At 42.6% G+C, this 21,661-nt stretch overlaps 1 protein-coding gene across 1 annotated transcript in view; it reads right to left on the bottom strand.

Moving 5' to 3' along the window:
* The window catches only part of adamtsl4 (ADAMTS-like 4), a 53,755-nt gene that overhangs the window by 30,906 nt on the left and 1,188 nt on the right, over window positions 1–21,661 (bottom strand). The window contains exons 2-4 of the mRNA XM_049583988.1: window positions 20,861–20,924; window positions 14,214–14,821; window positions 12,091–12,799 (exon numbers count right to left, since the gene is read on the bottom strand). Coding sequence (XP_049439945.1) covers window positions 12,091–12,799; window positions 14,214–14,821; window positions 20,861–20,924 — 1,381 coding nt within the window. The remainder of the gene's footprint in view (window positions 1–12,090; window positions 12,800–14,213; window positions 14,822–20,860; window positions 20,925–21,661) is intronic.

Raw genomic sequence — 21,661 nt, 5'->3', positions numbered from 1 at the left:
AAGTAAAGTCTCTTCCAACTTTGGTCTTGTTTTTGTAGCTCTGGTTATCATTTACACTCCACATGGCAATCAATCAGTTATGATAACATTATGCACTGAAGTAATGACTGAGGTCTGGGAGCACTGCGTCACTACAATAAAGTCCAACGGGGCAAGAAACCGGAGTGGTCAGACAATCAGACGAGATGTAAACAACACAACAGTTTGGCCAGACTGAACTAAACCGCTTTAGAAGTAAAACAGAAGATGAGCATAAACAAAACATTAGTAAAAGTACTTTATTGCACAGTGAAACTGGTCTGAGATGAATTAAGAAGTCAGTCTGCCAACTGTGCTGGATGTTTACAATGAGACAGTTTGGGAAGTGTGCCTCAGTTTTAGTTTATCTTACTTGGGGGTTTGTCTGAAATCTGGTTTGTCTGTCTGACTGCTTGTGTTTTAGTAGTGATTTCTACTCAGGTTGCCGATAAGAAGGATGGTTAAAACTAGTAAACTAAAACCTGTGTTGCATACCATTGGGATTTTTCTTTAACTCCGATCACTTCTCAGTCACTGTTACCACAACTCATTGCTAAAACACAACCTGAACAACTTTCTGACACAGGAGGCTTGTTCTACAAAGTCAGTTCAGCTCACCCAGGATATCTTCTAGTTATCTGGTTTGACTAACCCGTCACATTGGCCGTCTGGATAACCGTACTACGAAGCTGGTTATCAACCAGTTCAACAGCATATAGGCTCCCCTTTTTTACCTGTCACTCCGCACTTTTGTCCTTGGATGCTTTTTTCCTCAGTGATCTGATTGATCACAGGTCAGTCTGTTGACAGGCTGTGATCCGATACCCTGAAGTTAACCTGGTTAAGCAGGTTAGCTGTTCAGCATTAGTTGCCACAGTGATTTACCCTGGGAAAACAAGAACCAGCTTTGCAGTGCTGAAAACCCTGATTTAACCCTGAAGTTACCTCGCTAACTTCAAATCCTGCTTCATCGTACAGGCCTCTGAGGTCCTTAAGTCAAAACGTTAACAAAAGACGAAGCGATGCTGTCATTGCAGTCAGTTTCTCCCAGTTAGGATTCCTTTAGTGTTCTTTGTTCAGCAGGTTTTTTCTCTTCCTCTCTAAAACAAATGGACCAGTGGATTTAAATGAATAAAAACATTGAATAAAGCAGTTTCATGTTAAACAGCAGGGTTTCTCTAATGCTGTTTTGCATGGCAGGGGATTAAGATGAGCTGCTGCTAAAGCTTGCTCAGCTTGTTTCTCTGATAACTTAAGATCCAGATGTCCGATGACTAACGCTTCAAAACCTATAGTTAAATAAGAGCAAGATCTAAAACGTGTATCGTAAAAATGTGGCTTAAAACTGGATGACAGCTTCGGGCAGACAAGGCGAAGGGGATATGACGCCACTGAGAGGAGACCAAATGACACGGACTGTTTCCTTGATTAAAATAACAGATTTCCCTGGGTTTGAATATTGTTGGAAACGTTTGGGATAATGTAAGTCCACAACTTAACAAATCAATATAATATTGATCTAGTCGTTTTTAGACATTCTAATGTGGAAAAATTACATAATATATTTTCAAGGCCACTGACAGGCTTCATGATCCGTAAGTAAACACACAAGAAGCCTGAAGTGAAAGACATAAAAACTGTCTGCTACTGAGCGTCAGGCTGACAGGGGGACAGAGTGAAAGATGGATTGCAGCAGAGAGCAGGTGAAAGAAAAGTAAATGCAGCTGAAAGACAGACAGTCAGTGTTTTTGTACAGGAGCTGTGAAAGTTACAGATGTGTTTTACTACCAGAGAGAGGGCACGAGAAGAAAGGTCTGCCTGCAATATATAGGAGCATGTGAAGGAGAAGGAGGGGGTTGCTGCCTTAGGGCTAAAAGCTTTGTTCACTTTCTTCACACACACACACACACACACACACACACACACACACACACACACACACACACACTCAATTGCCACACACACATTTAAAAAAACACATACAAGTCAATCCTGGTCACACATAACACTCTTACGTGAAAGACAAACAGCGACCCAGACAAGACTAATGAGTTTTGAGCAGGAACAGATTACGAGGAAAAGCGGGAACCTTTCACCACATGTGTGTTTCTGCAGGGAAAGCCCAGGTGACACGTCGTCATTCTCCATGCAAGTCTCTGCCTGCACAGCTGGCCGTATCTCCTCAGTGCTACATACAGGTTAAGGCTGGCCGGTCATTCCTTCGGCATTACTGCGACTTTACACAGACAAAACAACTGACCGTTGGCCCCCGCGGCCATAAATCAACACACTCCACACGCCAGAGCTGATCACTGTATGCATGCACACAAATCCACGACATATGTTGGTATACGTGTGTTTGCTCTCAGCGATTAACATTCCCAGGCTAATCTTGTGACCGAGGCCGTGTGTCGGTGCTTTGCAGGGCACCACCCAGCTCTCAGCCTTGAGGTCAAGGCTGCCAGGAGTCCTCTGGAGAAAACATAGCTCATCTATCAACAAGTGAAGGAGGCCCCGTGCTGCGCCAGACGAACAGCGAGAAACATCAGTGTTATTCTCAGGAGAAATCTAAGTTTGAGCCACAAAACAAGTGAAGTTTTCTAAGAAAAGGAAAGACAAGCAAAGGAGAAGAAAACACTAGATAAACACAGTAACCACATGATCAATAAGTGAAACCAGAACTCTGCTCCGAGGCAGTGGAAATGACAACCCTTCCATGTTCCACTTTCTGTGTAGCGGCTCTACAAACCCACATCTTATTTCAACAAACCAACAGAGTGATAACTTTTGATTTAATACATATTTTCATAACAACACATGGGTGTGAGAGAGGTTGGAAGTGTGGACAGCTATGATCTTTGTTCCCAGGGCTCATTTTTATTAGCACTTCTCAATGTCTGCACTGAACTATGTAAAAGAGTTTTTACTGTAGACAGTAATGCTGCTTCCTCTGCCGGGAACCTTCTGCAACTGGATCTGAAGTTGCAAAATTTGGACCCTTTCTGTGAATTTAAATCATTGCCCAGAAACTGTGTGCTCTGTCCTCTGCCTGCCAATGCTTTAGTTGTTTTTAGGATAAAATCTTTTGTATTTTGTTTGTTTTAGAAATGCTGTTATTTTGTGGCATATCTTGTGTCTATGTTCTTTATAGGTGCAATATGGCCAAAATCCTTCATCACGGTACATGTGATCAATATTCCAGTAACAATATATCATGATACAGTCTGGAAATTCAATTAGGAAATGGTAATTCATCACATTTGATTATTTCTTCTTCTATGATGACTTTGTGTGTGTCTGTCGCTGTGTCTTGCAGGTCCTGTTGGGCGGAGCTGACTACGTGCGACCGCGAACACCTGGCCAGTCTCCCAGTGGCTGCTTACTTAAGCCTGGCTGTGCAATCAGTCCGCTCTCTTCCCCTCATCCAGCACCACGTTCTTGTTTATTTGGCTTCGGCCTGGTTTTCAGTTTGTGTTCTACACCATACACCCTGCATACATCACTCACTCACCCATTCACCTGCTGACACACTGAAACACAGATTTACACACCTCAAACTTAATTATGTTTTCGCAATTATCTTTTCTTAACAATGAATTTGTGCACTTTCTAGTTGTGTGTGTCTCTCATTTTGCATGGCCCATGACCCGGGTCATGACATGTGGTACTTTCATACTAACAAAAAAACAACAACCTCACATGAGACAACACTTGAGTCTACAGCAAAGGACATAAAACATTCATTCATTCATTTTCCTTAACCACTTATCCTGTTGGGGGTCACAGGGGAGCTGGAGCCTATCCCAGCTGACATTGGGCGAGAGGCAGGGTACATCCTGGACAGGTCACCAGACTATCACAGGGCTGACACATAGAGACAGACAACCATTCACACTCACATTCACACCTATGGACAATTTAGAGTCACCAATTAACCTGCATGTCTTTGGACTGTGGGAGGAAGCTGGAGTACCCAGAGAAAACCCACACTGAAACGGGGAGAACATGCAAATTCCACACAGAAGAGCTCCCGAATCAGGAACCCTCTTGCTGTGAGGTGACAATGCTAAACTAAAATTCTTTTAAAATGGAAGCTTAAAGATTCCTGAGAACAATAATTACAAGCTTTACAGGTTTCTGTATTTCTAACTTCACTCTTCTCCATGTCTGCCCAAATCACGTCACCTTGCAAGCAGCTGGATTTGCGAGCTCATGCAGCCCTGCTTTGCCCCGAATAGCTCCCATGGTAGAAACAGTATTGCTGAACCTCTACCAGTGAGCACATCTCTGCTGCCCAGCGGTGTCAAACATTAAGACCCAGGGGCTAGACCCGGCCCGCTAAAGGGTCCAATCTGACCCTCTGGATGACCTTGCACAGCCAATAGTGATGCGCTTGAGAAGGCTGAGAGGTGCCGGGTTTCAGGAGCAAGTTGAACTTCTTTTCTTTCACTTTAGTTGGTTTGGTGATGTCAGGATTATGACACAGGAGTGGAAATGTATAGAAAAATGCACATGTAATGACAGTGAGTAGTAGTCTGTGGAAAAACTGAGAGTTAAATTGCATGTATTCTTCTGAAGACCCCACAGGCTGTTTGTCATCTGCCTTGTAAATTAATTTGCATTTCTAAAAAGTACTTCTTTAAACAAAAAGGAAAGGGAAAAACTTGAAGTTGTTTATTATTTTTTACTGGTCCGGCCCACCTGCGATCAAATCAGACTGTGACTAAGTGGCCCGTGAACTAAAATGACTTTGACACCCCTGATATATAACCTCATATCACCAAACCCTAGGTCCTTATCTGTAACTCAGTGTTATCGCTCACTCTCTTGGCCTGGACATAAACAACGGAGATTTTTAATCTAAATGAGGCTTTCGTAGATAGGGGACTAGTTCGACATTTTGGGAAATACACCTATTCCTTTTGTATGCAGTGTCAGACGAGATACTGATCTTACATCTGTCTGTTTCATGTAAGGCTGCAGTCAGCAGTAGGTTAGCTGAGCGTCGCAAAAAGACTGAAAACTGACGTGTAATAACGACTAATTGATAGATAGAGAAATAGATACTTTTAATTGTCCCTGCAATTGTGATTTTACAGGCGTTTATGTGCCAGATTATTTCCTGTAGTCAGTTTTACACTTCAGTTCGTGTTTGGATTGAACAAACAAGATATAATCTGCTAATAAGTAAGCTTCAGGGGCGTTGGTTGGGGATTTTGTGACTTTCTGACAGAGCCAGTTTCTGCTGTTTCTGGTCTTTATGCTAAGCTGAGTTAACCATCATATTTACCATTCAGACATTAGAGTGGTATCAACTATCTAATCTAACTCAAGGAAGCAAATATTCCGCAAAACGCCGACCTATTATTTATAAAAAAGATTGCATCAATAAAAAAGAGTGAGAAATTAAAGGTGTGGTGGGAAGTGAGTGAGAGAACAGGCAGAGATGGATGAAAAAGAAGATGAAAGAAGGAAACTCATGGCACACAGGAGCTGATATAAACAGACTTTAACAAGCAGACGTACCTGGTCTTTGTAGAGAAGCAGGTAGTGCTTGTAAAACTACTAAAGCAAAGAAATTACAGATCAGTCTGACTGAAGTGTTTGCGTGTGTGTGTGTGTGTTCAAGCTCTACAAACAAAAACATCTGGGCCTGTTTGTCACTTCGTGAGAACAGCAGTAAGCGTGGCAGGGTCTGCGCACAGTCATTAAGCTGACGAGTGTGGCTCCGCACTGATAGTCGTAATAATATATTTCCTGTGTAACAACGCCTGTGTAATGACAGAGTGTGATTAGATCATCTGATTCTCGCCGCCGCAGCCTGAAGCCACGTTAGCGTGCAGAGTTGGCACAACACAAACTCCTCAGGTTTCAGCTACAGGAGCGAGATCACTGACATTTTTGTGTGTGTTTCAAGTATTACGTGTTTTTTTATGGTGTTATTTCTGTGGTGGGAACAATGAAGTCAGAGGTTCTTTGGTATGTGAATGCTTTACCCTGCATTTATTTGTGTTTAAATCAATTTAGAAAATAACCAGTTACCATGGGGCTGGTTATAGTGCACTTACCAAACTTAAATTGATGTTTGGTTTCCTGATGGAGACCTGACAAATTATGAAGGGCAGTGTTATATTTGTATCTTTACTACAAGGGTTGTAAAAGAACTTTTTTCAGCCCCGAACAAATCTCCACCAGTGTGTATTTGGGTGGACCAGACTGATGTTGCCAGACCAAACTGCAAATGCAAACTAGTCTGAAACCTCTCAGATTATTTTTGATTTCCAATGGGCGCTATCGACGGCTGCAGATCAAAATGCCTCTGGACACAGCTCGGCAGATCTCCAACCAATCAGAGCAATGAAACGTGAAGTAGCACTGAGCAACGGACAAATGTAAACAGACCACAGAGCGCAGAGATGAGCTGTGATGGTTGAAGCATCAACATGTTTGTGAACGGGTGTTGCCGTTTTTGCCATGAGAATATGAAAATGGTTCTTTAAATAGAAAATTTTACATCAGCGGCAGCCATCTTGGTTGTTTTTGAAAATGCCTCAACTGCGCTCCTTTTGACTAAGCTAGGTTTATGCTCGCTCTAGTGACCTTAGTATGAGGGTGCGCCAGCCATAAATGACATCATCACGTAATTTGTGGAAAGCGGGAAGGCTCTGCAAGTTGCCAGTCATCGTTCTGAAACCTGCCCCATATTGGATAAACAGTTGTGATCGGCCTGACCTGGCCAGGTCAGCTGGAAATCTGTCTGAACGGCGGGGGGCAAAGACACATCTGCCAGAGCAAATAAAGCATGCGCTCACAGATTTATCTGGTTCTCATGCTGAGGATGGATTGTATTAGCACGGAAACATTTGGTCTGTTAAACAATTATTTGACTGACAGAAAAGAATCCCCAACTATTCTGATAATCGATCAATCGTAGTAGGTATTTTTCATACCAAAATAGTGTGCTTGAGAATTTGTTGCTTTTCTGTCATATATCGATGTAAACTGAATATTTTTGGGCTGTTGGTCGGTCAAAATGAAACACTTTAAGAGGGCTCTTTAGTCCTTTTTTGTCATTTCACAGGTTAAACAATTAATTAGTTAATCCTTCTAAAAGTCATCGTCACATTTATTGGTGAAAACTAGAAAAAGGCTCTAAGTAGAAGGCATATCTCCACCAGATGGTCGTGTTCTAGCTGCTATGTGGCCACCCGAGGAAACTGCAGCCACTCTAGACAATTTTAGCAGATACACTGCAGCACATTGAAGCCTATCAAAATACAGACCTCATCTATTTGTGATGGAGCTGCAGTGTGTTGCATTAAGCAGATCGAGTTTTCCTGCTAACAGACACTGTATGTAAAATATAGATGCAATGCAACTATGAGGATCAATGTATTTTTATAACTAAAATATAGCAAGAAATCTTTCATCCAAGTTGTTCATAACTCGACTTTTAACAGTATTAACTTTTTCTGTAGGTTACAGCACAACCAGCAGGATATAAAAGCAATAAACACAATAAAAACAGACAAAAAAATACACAATTTAACTACGCAGCCCACTTATGTATGGTAGAAGCAAAAACATCAAGGGAAAAAGACCAAATCAACAAAATCTGCAAGTCTGTCAAATCAGGCAGGCAAAACACTGCTTCTTAAACTCCTGGTGTGGTCATACGTAATAGGAAATGAAACCATGTCGCAGCCATGGCAGCCAGAACGCTGCAGGGTGATAACAACAACAAAACATAGATTTATTCCTCTCCTATCATGCCTAACTTTAGTAGATCATAACATATCATGGAATAGAACTGATCTGTGGATGCCCCCTTTTGCAATGAGACCAGACTTTTTATGGATGTCAGTTTTTGAGCCATGACAAAGACCAAAATAAAGCCTACAAAAGACAGTACGGTTTCTTCTTCTTCTTGGCCAAGACACTACCTGCCCATTAAGAGGAGTGAAGATTCAGCAGTCAGTGACGATATGAAACAGCCAATAAAACAGTCTTCTCAACAATTATTATTCCCTGCAACCACAAGAGGTCCTTGAACATACAGTCATCAATGTGCACACAGAATATTAGGCCGATTGGTCCAGTAGTTTGCCAAATTAGCAGCAGACAGACGGGTACACACACTCACACACACACACACACACACACACACACACAACCAAATACATGATCCCCTTTAGGCTTTTACCAGAAGAAAGATAATAATCATTCGTTCCAGCACTAGGAAAAAAACTCTTTCTCATTTTCACCGACACAAAGCTTTTCTCTTTTGTGTTTTGGACATTAAACAGTGCTTTCAAACAGCAACAGTTGCTGCCAGGATATTTTCCATTGGAAATTACTCTCTCATTGTGCTGCAATTGATCTTATTAGGCTCTGTGGTGATGACCTCCTACTTACACGCATCTTAAATCCACATGCTTGTGATCTCGCCTCACTTGCTGTTGCAGAGGCTCACACTGTTAGTGATTCTTTGCAAATATTTACTCTGAAGAGGAGGACAGAAAGACGAGAGGGAATGCTTTCAGAATCACCAAAATCAAAGACTTGAGAGAGGAGAAGACGGGAAGAGGAGTGTGTCTTTCTCTGAAATGACTGCTTCAAGCTGGTGTGTCTCCATTCCTTTTTTTCCTTTTTTCACTCAGCTTCTTCTCAAATTCCACCTTTTCCTCCCCTCTCCCTCTGACAGAATAACTTCTCCTCTTGTTACACTCTGCGCTCACTCACACCAACACACACTTTTCCATGAATCCCTCTCTTCCTCTGACACAAACATCCTCTTGTCTTCCTGCAGAATCTTTTTCTCTCCATACCGCTCTAAGTGTCGCTGCCTCCACTAACGGGACCGGCTCTGTCCTTCCACACACACCTAAACACACACATCCTCACCAGCCTTCATCTCCATTTCTTCTTTGCTTCGCTCCCTCCCCACCTTTTCTCGCCCCTCGCCCTTTAGCTCGCCCTCCCACTACTGTGTGCAGATTTTCTAAAAACAGAGCTCTCTTTCACTACTACTTAACTACGTCACTTCCTTCACTCTAACACTTACACACACATCACCCACATCACACACACACTCTTCCCCTCTTGCCCTTCTCATTTCCTCTGTCCCTCTCTTGGTTCCCCACTTGCTTCTACGCAACAGTAAAAACATGCACACACACATAGCCAATCACACTTGTGATGGGCCTCAGGCGCGGTGTGTTATGACAAACACACCTAATAGATAATAGGATGTGTCACACTCAGTCTGGCTCACTCCCTCAATCACACACACACACACACACACATATATATATAGTTCATACAGGCCTGGGCAAAGTCCTGCCTTCATCAGCACTTGAACTTTTAAACAATGAAAAGACGTATAAAAATGTGGACCCTGCAGGAGCAACACAGCTAAAGCAGCGGCTAATGTTGGGTAAATATGTAACCCAATGAGTCAGGCTCAGCCGTCACAGGACTGCTATTAGCGTTGCTGGCACACACAGGGCGAGTATTCTGCCAGCTACTAAATCTGTTTTAACATGAGGGACTATCACACAGAGCCGGGCAGAGACACAGAGCAAGAAAGAGAGGGGGATAAAAGAGGGCAAGAGAGGCTGCCAAATTATCTAAAGAGAGACAAGTCAAGGGCCCACAAGTGCCAACCTGGCCCCACATTCAAGAGTCTACTTCCCCTCGATGAGAGCCAGTTGTGGAGATAATGTGTGAGGGTGAAAATGCATAAGTGTGTAGATGTATGTGAACTTTAATCTTATCATCTCTATATGCTCTCACTTAAGACAGACCTGCTACAAGTGGCCTGCTGGAATAAATAACCCGGTCACATGTCACTCTGAGTATTTTTATCCCTACGATCAAATCTTAAACGGGACGATGGATCAGTTTGCTTCTGTTTTATTTCACTCATCTGTTCCTCCATCCATCACATGCGATATCTCACACGTGGTTGATTGATTTTCATGAAACTAGAGCATGAATCATACTTTACAACTGGTGCATTTTGCTTTATTTTTTAAAATGTCACTCTGATAAGCCCAAGAGAGATGTTAGATCATATTTCTTTTTGTTTTTATCCATATCTAGGACTTAGTACTGTTTTAGTCCACATACCAAACAATACTTACAAATATGTAATATTCTGTTGTTACAGGTCTCTCAATCAAAACAATTACAAAAGTAATGCCATCATTACAGTGAGTTTCTCTCTGTTAGGATTCCTTTAGCGTTCAGGAGGTTTTTTAACCTAAGCCAAATTTTTTGCAGAGGTCTCTTCCTCTCCAAAACAAATGCACCAAATTATTTAAACTGGTAAAAACACAGAATAAAGCCGTTTCATGTTAAAACTCTGTGTTTTCTGATGCTGTTTGGCACAGCAGGGGCTGAAGGCGAGCTGCTGCTAAAGTTTGCTCAGCTTGTTTCTCTAATAACTTAAGATCCAGATGTCCTAAGACTAAGACTAAAATTCTTCATTCAGTTTATCACAAATAAAAAAAAGGCCTGAAACTGGATAAAAAAGTCAATTTATGGCAGCTTCTGACAGACAACGCAAAGGGGCTATGATGCCACTCAGTATGTTTACATGCAGCTTGAGAAAATCAAATTACTGGCTTAGTCCGAACGGACTTTTAAATGCATGTAAACAGCTTAGTCCGGCTGAAATTGGACTATCCGTAGCTCAACTAACACACCAAGATAATTCAATTGAAAATCAAACTATTGCTGCATGTATCCACTTAGTCCGAATCGGCGTTCTGTTGAAACTATACACACATTTCAGAGTCAACCAAAATAGTATTTAGGTTCAATTTCCAGTCCTACAGGTATCATGCACAACATCCACAAATCAGTTATTTCTTACCAAATGCCTCACTACAAATTATCGTTCACACTTATGGACTGAAGTTGCAGGTGTTAAATTTTCGTGCTTGTGCAAGAAAATTTCTTAAAAAAACATTCAAGCTGAAGTCTGTGACTTTCCACATGTCGCTCTCTCCAGGGCCAAGAATTGATTGATTGAAGTTTGAAAAATGACAATGATGGCGGAGGGTTGTGTGACAGCCTGCTCTTAATTTGAAGCAGGCAAATGTGCACGCCAGCCAAGTGAGACACTGCAGCTGATTTAGATTAACATATGTGAAATGTGTCACATGTGTTTTTGCACACTGCAGGTGCCACCGATAAATGTCTAACATCCTTGGACTTTAAGCTTTAAATTAAATATTCCCCCATAACAATGGACGCAGAATAAATTTATTTAAGGCCATTGTGGATGTGATCTCGAGGAGGAACACTTGATGACTTCAACTCTTTATCCATATTCACCCTCAATCTCACGTCTAATTGAGTGAAATCAAGCGTGGCATTCCTGTCTCTGAAACCTGAGTTACAGCGAGGCCAACCTCAGTTTCTCACCTGTGTGTCGAGGGTGAGTTTAGACACAACTGCCCTGTCTGTGTTGAGGGCTCCTCTTTTTGTCAGCATGTACGCACACTTTGTTACTGATAATGCTTTGCACTGAGCCGCACTGAGAGGTATGGAGCAGGTCGCAATCATCCAATCATCCCCGCAGGCCCCGAGCCAGACAGCACATCACATCGATACACACTGTGCCACTGACACAAACGCATTTGCAACACACTGACACACAGGTTCTGGCATAAACTTATCCTCACACGTATGTGCAATCAGTCGCACAGACACGTGTATAGCTTCACAGCGGAGGTGTGTATTCTGGTTGCGACCCAAAATACACACACACAGTAGCAGTCAGTTTCCATCCGAGTGCTCATGGACAACCAGCTAGTGTTGGAGCTGGGGAATGATCTACCTATCAAATACACTCTGCTGACCTTCAGCTCCTCCGTTTACGCCCGCCTAACTGCTCCCTTCAGCACACGGCATGCATATAAATCGAGCATGACTGCAGGCTGAATAAAGCAGAGGTGAGTGGGGGAACACACACTGAGGAGTTGAAAGTGAACTGCTGAGGTTATTAAAAGGGTGTGAGGCCAGAAAGTTGATGTTTCTGGTGTCTACGTGTGAAGATCTTACCTGTGAAAAGCACCTGCGGTACTCCTTCTCTGGCCCAGGGCATCTGTACACCTGGGGAGCTCCTCTTCCTCCATCCCTGCCTGGTTCCACTCCCAGGTGCGGGAGGTGGGGGTGCTGTAGCGGGTAGATGTCGCCAGGTGGTGGGGCATGGGGGGCGTGGGGGCTGAAGCCTGGGTGGAGCTCCCTTTCTCTGTGCACTGGACTGGAGCGGTGGAGAGGAGGGGAAAAAGGTGACGAGACGGCGGGGGAGTTTGGTCGGGACAGAGGAGGGACGGGAGGAGGCGGGGCAGTGACAGAGTGCCAATCAAACCGATGGCGGCTGGATAGGTAAGATGGTGATGAGGAGCGTGAGAAGGGGTGAGAGGGTGGGGCTCGCTCTCTTGCCCTCACATGCTCTGTGTTGGTTTGTGGGGGTCGGTCAACACGGCGGTGTGGGTTGCCAGTTGTGGTGGTTGTCGTGGGAAACTCCTCAGCAGCAGGCCCCTCTGTGCCCTCCTCCTCCTCGTCACGCCTCCCTGCCTCACTATCTTCTCCATCACTCCCTGTCACCTCTTCCTCTGTCCTGTCTACGTCATCTTCACTGACTCCAGTTGGTGTTTCAGCATCAGTGCCGTTAATAGTGTGGCGAGCCTGGCGGTTGGGACGATGCAAAGGCAGAGAGAACGGGACTCTGCCGTACCCAAACTGACCCGGACGGATGGCAGAAGGCCTGCGAGTGAAAAAGAAAGAGGCAAAAAAAGAAAAACGAGAAGAATGAGGAAGTATTTATAAAGATTTAGAGACGGACACAGAGAGAGCCAGAGGCAGTGACAGAGATAAAGAAAACAGAAACACAGGATACATTTCAGATACAGCTCATGTTAGCTGTCCAACACAATCATAACTAAGACTGAGCCAGCAGGCTGCGGTGAGCGGGCAGAGTAATGCCGTGCCTGTTTGTATGACAAGAGCCAGAAGTACTGATGTAATAACACAGCAAATACCAGCTACGGGCATAACTCCAACTCCCAACACTCAAAACTTCATAACAAACCCTCTTTAATGCTTAAACAATGTCAGCACTTTAACTAACGGCACCTGAATGAATCATGAGCATGTGCATCAAATGGCACTCTGAGGAATCTTTTGTTTTGGTGACGTCTTTGTTGATAACTCATCGCTGTTTCTGAGTTGCAGTTCCCAGAGGTCACAGAAGTTTCATGCCATGTCATCAGTACGTTTTCTGCCAGCAAGGCAAATCTCACTTCCTGTTTGCTTGAGTCACTTTTTGTGGAAAACTCATGGGGCTCAGCAGAGCCCACGTAAAAGCATCCTCTGAATGAAAATTGATTAAATCAGTATTGCTGTGTTGTCCGCTGCCTTTTGACCTTTAAAAAACACTTTTAACTACAAGAAAATGTTGGAAAAGTGTAACGAATAATAAATTGCATCTTAAATACATACTGAATGGTGCAATTTACATTTGAAAAAACATTTGACAAACTCAACAGCAATGTTTCTGTTCAGATATCATGACCTGGTTACTCAAGATAATCCACAGACCTTATTGGGACGTTTTCACGTAGGAACCATTTTCTTTCAGCCAAAGTCCACAAACACCCGCCATCCGAATCATGCTACTGAAGGAAACGTACATCTAGTCTTGGACAAGAGGCTTGTGCTTGTGACAGCACAAGATGTTAACATTAATGGCGTTGTCTTCGGCTGAGCTGTAACGTTAACTAGCTCAGTGGTGCTAGGTGAGCTAGCAGCTGATGCACGCTTCTTTTCGCGCAGTCATTCAGTTGGCGGGTGTAGTTCAGTAGAAAGAAAATAGTTCCTGTATGAAACTGCTCACAACAAGGTCTGTGGATTATCTTGAGTAACTCGGTCATGACTTCTGGAGAGAGACATTGCTGTCGAGTTTTTTAATTGTGCTTTTTTGGCGCGTTGAGCACCACAAGCTGAGTGCCATCTAGTTCCATTATTTGAGAGAAGGCAGACATCTCCACGGCCAATATCTCCGACACTTTGCAACATTAAAACAATCCAGATTTATAAACAGCACTACAGGTAGGAGGAAAAACATGTATTTTTGATTTTACGGTGAACTGTCCCTTTAACTCTTTGCCAGTCTCACTCACCTCCTCGCAGGCAAACCGTCCCGATTGGCAGAGATCGACCTTCTGCTCCCTGCAGCCCTCGCTGTTCCTGGATTGGTTGGTCTCCTGATGATGCGTGCTGGCTGGTTGTAGCCGTGTGAAGGGGCATGGTAGGGCGATCGGTAAACAGACACATGGTCTTGACTGGTTGGGGGGAATTCTGGCTGGTAATAAGGAGGGTTTGGATTGGCCTGTCCTGGTACAGGAGCTCCTCCACCTCCACCTCCTCCTCCTCCTCCTACTCCTCCCCCGGTATTGGTATTCCGATACAAAGGCAGCCCCGGGTTGTGATGGGTGGGGATTGATGGGGAGTGATAAGGCTGGTGTTGCCCGGGGTAACGAGGAGAGTAAAAGGGGCGCAAAGGTGAGATGACAGGACCTCCGATGCCTCCGGGCACATAACCTGCCCAGTTAGGTGGAGAGTGGGAGAGGGGAGGGTTCTGGGGAGGTGGAGGAGGTAAACACTTCCTGCTCCTCTGTGAGACGCCTACGCTGCAGGTCTGAGAGCATTCAGACCACTCCCCCCAGACTGACCACACCCCCTCCACAGGCTCTGCGTCAAACACCTGTCTGGACCGTCTGCCTGCCACCTGGCACACATACACACACACACACACACACACAGAAACACACACGTATTAATTATGTTCAGTATACACACCACTGAGCTGCCAACCAGTACCAGTCAACAAGGAATCCATATAATTAAAAAAAAAAAAAGCAGAGTAGTAATTCCCAGAGTCCAAAGTGACGTCTTTAAATGTTGTGTTTGGTCAATCAAAGTCCCACACCCCAAAATATTGAGATACATGACCTATAACTGATACAACCAAGAAAAGAAGGTACATCTCTCACTTAAGAAGGAGGAATTGGAGAGTTTTTCACTATTGTTGCTTGAAAATGACAGAAATTAAATTTTCTATAACAACAGCACAGAAAAAAACCAAGATACAAAGTGATGGAGACAAATAAAGTAGATTATTTCCATGTTTTATGGGGCAGACCAACTATTACACTTTTTTGGATGGAGCTAAAGAAATGAGAAATAAGTGCAAAATTTCACTTTTGAGGTATTATTATAATATGACATATCATGTAGGTTCTGCTGTAACTTAAGTTTGCAGAACCTTTCTGTACATTTTGAGTAGTGTATGACTATGCTAAAGTCTCATTATATTTTCTTATTAAGAATACAAGCACAGTTATTTACGCCAGGTTTGGTGCCATATGGAAGTTTATTGAGCAGAAAAAAGGAGATTGTGTGTAAAAGACAAGATAAAGTTTGTGTTGGTTTGGACTATAACAGGTTTTTGACCGTGTTATGCAGTGCTGAAGTGTAGTGAAGGGATACGATGAGAATATACAGAAACAGGACATCGAGTCAGCAGTGGACCGCACAAGATGTGACTTAAGAGGGACCTGGCCTGTCGTCTTGTTCCCTTTTTTGTATTCTCAATAAAACCTCATTCAACTTTTTCCAATGCATGTGAATTCTAGGGATCTTAAGAAAAGGAACTGAAACATGAGTCAAAACTGAGACACCTCGCTGACTAAGTGGCCCGGGAACTGTGGTATGTTGAAACTGCCATTATAACATCTGAGGTGCCTCAGACTGAGGACTGGGTGGATGTAAGACATGTATGTGATGGAGGTATAGATTTTTTCTTCCAGACTGAAACTGGACAAATTTAATAGGGAAAACTGGGCTGAGTATGAATCGCCAATTAGATCAGACTTCACATGAAAGAGGAAGCAGTCACTACAGATTTTGAATTAATGCTCTATTACTTGTTACACTGGAATCATTCCTAAAATCAAAAGTAGAAACGTGCTGTATGAGGTGTGGTACAGGGTAGATACAGGTGCATGAGTCAAAACAGAGAAGAGAGAAAAAAAAATTCTTTTTAGTTTTTTTCAATTAAAATGACTGATTAAAAAAACATGTGGATGGATATATGTACCTATGTGTTTATATATATATGTGTGTGTATACATCTATGAGGATAAATATGGAGATAAGTACTGATACACTTTAAGTCAGTGGTTCCCAACTGGTGGGTCGTGTTCCAAAAGTGGGTCGCGGGTCGATTCTAAAAGTACCACAAGCGACTCATAACCATGTCAAGTTTGTAAAAAATACACTTAATTTTTAAGTACAATGAATTTTCTTCACAGAGTTGTTTTTTTTAAAAGTATCATTTCCTGCTGGAGATTGAGTGAATAACGGACAGCTATGTGACAGAGACAGCAATCTAGCTCGACGACATGGCCAAACACAAGTATGACACTGAATGTAGACCCTGTGGCTGGACCAGTTGGGAACCACTGCTTTAAGTTGTTTTTATGTTTAAAAAAAACCCCTCAGAAATGTATAAGAGACGACAAAATGTTGGATATGGTGGATATTTGGTTGGTTATCTCAATAAAAAGAGGATTAAAAAAAGAGAAAATGACTGAAATGATGATTACCAAAACAGTTGCTGGACTAATCAAGACACTGAGAAGATATTCACATTTGACAAACTGGAATCAGTGAATTTTTGTCACTTTGATTTTCAAAATAGTTGCTAATTCATTTCTTATCAATGGATTTATCAAATAATCTTTTAAGATCTAATTACTCTCTGAGATTATGTACACTGTTTCTGTGGTAATTACCTTGAATCTGTTCTACACTTTCCCTCATCACTCCTCCACCCCCAAAAACAACTGATTTTAAACAAAAGCTCATCTGTTCATGAGGTAACCAGTCCATCATCACCACCTCTCAGCATTCAGCTGGACAAAAAATCTGTGTGAGGCCACTGTGAGTAACTCCGTAGCTTTATCTTAGCTCCTTTAATCTGGTTACCACAATAAAACTGTGTTTCTATTTCAAAGCTTTAAAAATTTGGGAGTCAATAGGTTGATTCAGCATCTCTTTCTCCTTTCACTCCACTTCCAAGAGAAAATGTTTTAAAAAAATTCTTGATTTTGTGTTGCATTTAATTCAGAAGTCAGTTCTCGGTATGTTTTGTACTTTGGACTGAATGAAAAGCTTCTGGCAACAAATAAGTCAGTTAAAAAAAAAGGTTGACTGGCTGAAGAAACTTAATTGAATTGAAAGTGCTCTTCAAATGACTGTAACTCTACCTCTGCTGTAAAAAGGGTCAAACTGCCAGCCTTGGCGATATTCTGAAGAAGTACTCAACTTAACAAAAACGTTGCCATTGCAAAATCAAAAATCTCTGGAGGGACTTATTTCTTCACAGTAACTGAGTCCACTGATGAGCTGCAGTCTCGTGAGTTTCCTTCCTCTGAGGCCAAAATATAAATCCTGAACTTTCATAGTTCACTCGGGCTCAGAGGAGACTCGGTCACCTGCCAGCAGCTTATGAGCAGATGGATAAATTCATTGGAGTTGGTGTCATATGAACGCGCTCCAGAAACGACAACATTGGGGCTGATCTGGCTGTGCATGTGTTTGTATATATATATATACATATATATTATATGTGTGAGTGCACGTATGTGGGTGCCAGGTTCAGGCTTTGATGTCTGCCTCTGTGGCTGCAGATAAATGTTTCTCGTCTCATTTCATAACTGAAGCATTGGCCTGGTTGGCAGAGCAGCAAACATGAGCGCTGAACAAAAGTTTCCATTCAGAAAGAACCAAAACATAAATCTGCGCTCCACTTCTCCCCTCTCCCTCTCTTTGAGTGTGTACATTTGTGTGTACATGGGGGAGTAAACATACTGTACAAACTGTTTGTGGGTTTGTGGGGAGCAGGGGACAGGTGTAAGACGCATACTTGTGTGTTTGTGTGTCTGTGCATGTGTGCTCTGATGTATTATCCAGATTAAACGAGTTCCTGTCTCTGTCTGAGGTAAAATGGCAGGAGGGTGGGAGAAAAGGAAAGAGAAAGGGGTGAGAGAGATGGAGGAGAGGGGGCAGACAGGCCTAATGACTCTGAGTGTGTGTGTTTCTGGTGGGGAGGTGTGGTCTGTTGTAATGAGTGACATCAAACACACAGCTGCCACATAACTGGGACCATTAATGAGCTCCGTGCAGTGACCCTGCAGCAGCCACCGCTGACCTCTGGAGCTACTGGTTAAACTCCTGCGACACTGTACGGCCAGGCCTGAACCAGACAGGAGTGAAGCTGTGAATTCTTCTACCGCTGTTATTACATTTAAAAAACAAAACAAATGATCTTACTACTGGGGGCCCCCTTTCAGCTGTGGGCCCCTCTAAAGGTTCACACGTTTTAAATTCTGTCTTAAAACAATATTGACGTGCCCATATGAACATTGAACTCTTTCAGTTTTGTAATTTTCTCCTCTGCATACTGGCAGTGAAGAGATCCAGTCCTTAACCAGTGTCCAGTGCATGAGATGGGGGACCAAATCAAATTTTCTCCTTATTTTTTAGTATTAAGAACAACTTCACTGTGAGAGACACATTTTGGCTTCAACATGGTCAACACTTTACTGACAGTACTTTTGTATATAAGATGAAAACACAACAGTTCTTAGTTTCAGATGATTACAAACTAAGGAAAACCTAGTTATAAATATCATATTCTGTCTGTAGATGCCTCTAAATCCCACACACTGGACCTTTCTACCAGCGGCAGCTAAACAAATTGTCAACACATTAAAACATATCGTCACTTTTTAAAGGTCTCGTGTAGCAACTAGTGGCATCTAGTGGTGAAGTTGCAGATCGCAACAAACTGAAACTTCTCCCTAGTGCCAAGTGTGTAGAAGAACAATGGTGGCCAACTTAAAACAGGAAAATGCAAATGGCCCTATCTGGAGCCAGTGTTTCATTTGTCGAAACAACATGGCAGACTCCATAGATGAGGACCCGCTCCTTATGTGGACATTAACGGCTCATTCCAAGGTAATGAAAGCAACAGGTCTTACTTTTGGGTGATTATAAATGAATGAAAACATAGTCATGAATACTGTATACCATTTCTGCCAATAGATGCCCCTAAATCCCACACACTGGATATTTAAACCTGCAGCAACAGTTTTGCCTCTTGGGAGCAGCTGAAACAAGTTATGGACTAAGTATTGACATATCATCTCTTTTTAATTTTTTTCCCCTTCCTTTTCTTGTGAACTTGTAAAAAACAGTTGCTTTTATACACATCCAGCAATTAGGGGGTCATGTTTCTGGTCAACTGATGAATGTAAGTCAAATATTAACTCTCTTTTAGCTCTGTTTTTGGTCTCCACCGACTCCTAAAGGCAACATTTGGCTGTTTAGCTGCTATATGCTCCACTTTGTACACCGGCTAGTCCCTAACTGTGTCTGTTATGACGCTATGAGAACAGTCAGGGTTAACCAAAGCAGTAAATTGCAGCCGGACAGCTAAACAATAACCCAAAACTCACAATAAAGCTCCATAAAGCCAAGGGGAGCTGCAGATTCAGATGAAAATACTCTGGAGTTTCTTCACTGCGAGCAACTTGTTTCACATTGTCATACATTGTTAGTATAAAAACAACTAATATTATAGCCACTTTAAGATAAATAAACTATTTGAAAAGCCTAAATAGATCATCAGAAAAAAGCTGGTTTTGTTAACAACAGGATATGAAAAAATGTTGTCTAACAAAAATAGGACTGGGTATTGATAAGGTATCGACTAAAATAACCAAGTACCAAGTAGCATCAACACTTCTCCAATCAAACAATACCTGTATTTGATCATCTTCATACCCACATAATCACTATTTCTATTGTTTTGCTTGCAACGGGTCTGCTACTGCAACAGCTAAAACCCACACAATGTGAGGTGTGGTGAAGTTGAACGCTGTGTACTTGACATTGTTGGCAGTTTAGCTTGTTGATGATATGCCACCAAAAAAAGAGTTTAAAGTATGGCTATACTACACGGCTGTGGCTTCTGGTGGCATATGCAACTGATTATTTCCATTGACATGATGGGTATTTAATGGAGTCAAAAAAAGGCATCGAATTAAGTGGTGTTGGTATCACTTTAAGGGCATTGGTATCGTAATTTGTTAAATGATACCCAGCCCTAAACAAAAATGAGATCTAAGTTCAGTGGAAGCTGATAGGAAGCTTTATCAGTCTGAGTTAGTCATATCAAATGGCTTTCTTCCAAAGTAGTGTTTCCTTGCTTAGCTGCAGTGGGGGGATGCGAGCACAAAGAGGGAGTTTAATACTGAAAAGACTGCAGGGTATCCACTTGATTTGACTGGAGAGTATCCACTTGATTTAACAGAATGCGACTGGTGGTGAAGGCTCACATTAGCTTTGGCTGAACATGCATTTTTGCAAAGAATGGTTACAGCACATGCCACATAACCGCAACGGTCTCCAGCCGGGGACCTTTGTTGCATGTCATACCCCATCTCTCTCCCCCATATCCAGTCTGTCTCTTCACTGTCCAATAAAAGCCAAAATGAGGGGAGGAAAAAAAGAAGGAAGGAATCTCTTTGCCAGTTTGAACATTTGCAGCATCTGATAACTCTTTTGTTGTACACATGGGCCAGTCAGGATTGTTTTACAACACTAAAGTATGTGAATCTTCCCTTTAATTGTCACCTTTCACCCCTCTATCATGATGCTGTTGTCTGTGCATCTCACTTCTAATGAGTTAATGACTCACCTTCCTCTTGGCTGCCTTGGTCACGGAGGTCGTGACCACCACAAAGCCCCACAGCACATAGAGCCTGGAGGGATGAAGAACAGATTTCAAACATCAGCAGGTTGAATAAGGTCTTTTGTAAAGGACATAATTGCTCCATGACCTAAACATTGAATTGGTATATGCTGTGTGAACTCACAGAGACTTTCATTGTTCCCTGTCCAATGGTCATCAGCTTTCTTAAACTTTTTCCCCCCCAAATGTACATTTAGTTTAGAAACAGCGTTTAACATGTTGAGTGAACACCCGATCATATGTTCCAGTGACCTAACTGTACCTCAGCAACCAATTATGCCACTTTCTTTCCCACTACAGGTGGCGTGAGGGCTCCGGCCGGGGTGAACACAAGTTTCTTTTTCCCTTCAGGGGTTCACAGGCAAACAGCTCAATCAATGTGGGGAGGCCTGGGAGGCGCTAACAAACTAATGGGTTTAAACAGCAAGTATGTTTTCCCTCCGCATGCCTCTCTCTGGGACTGTATACACACCCTGAGGATGTGGCTTTAACACGCACACACACAGACCAACCACATTCAATCAGTCACAACATCCAAAATCATCTTGTAAGGTGAGGAAGTTTTAATTTGAGGTCTGATGTCCAAAGTTTGGGTTTATGATGTGGGATGGTGTTGGATGTCTCCTTTAATTTTGGGTTGGTGTCCTTGGATTTAACATGAAACTGCTTTAGGAAGACGCACTACAGCAGTGCCTGAGATTAAGTCTTATATTCCTCCTTTAAAGTGAATAGTTTCAGATAAATGTA

The sequence above is a fragment of the Epinephelus fuscoguttatus genome, linkage group LG8, assembly GCF_011397635.1.
Source record: "Epinephelus fuscoguttatus linkage group LG8, E.fuscoguttatus.final_Chr_v1".
In the NCBI taxonomy this organism is placed as follows: domain Eukaryota; kingdom Metazoa; phylum Chordata; class Actinopteri; order Perciformes; family Serranidae; genus Epinephelus; species Epinephelus fuscoguttatus.
This window is presented reverse-complemented; position numbering and strand designations above follow the sequence as displayed.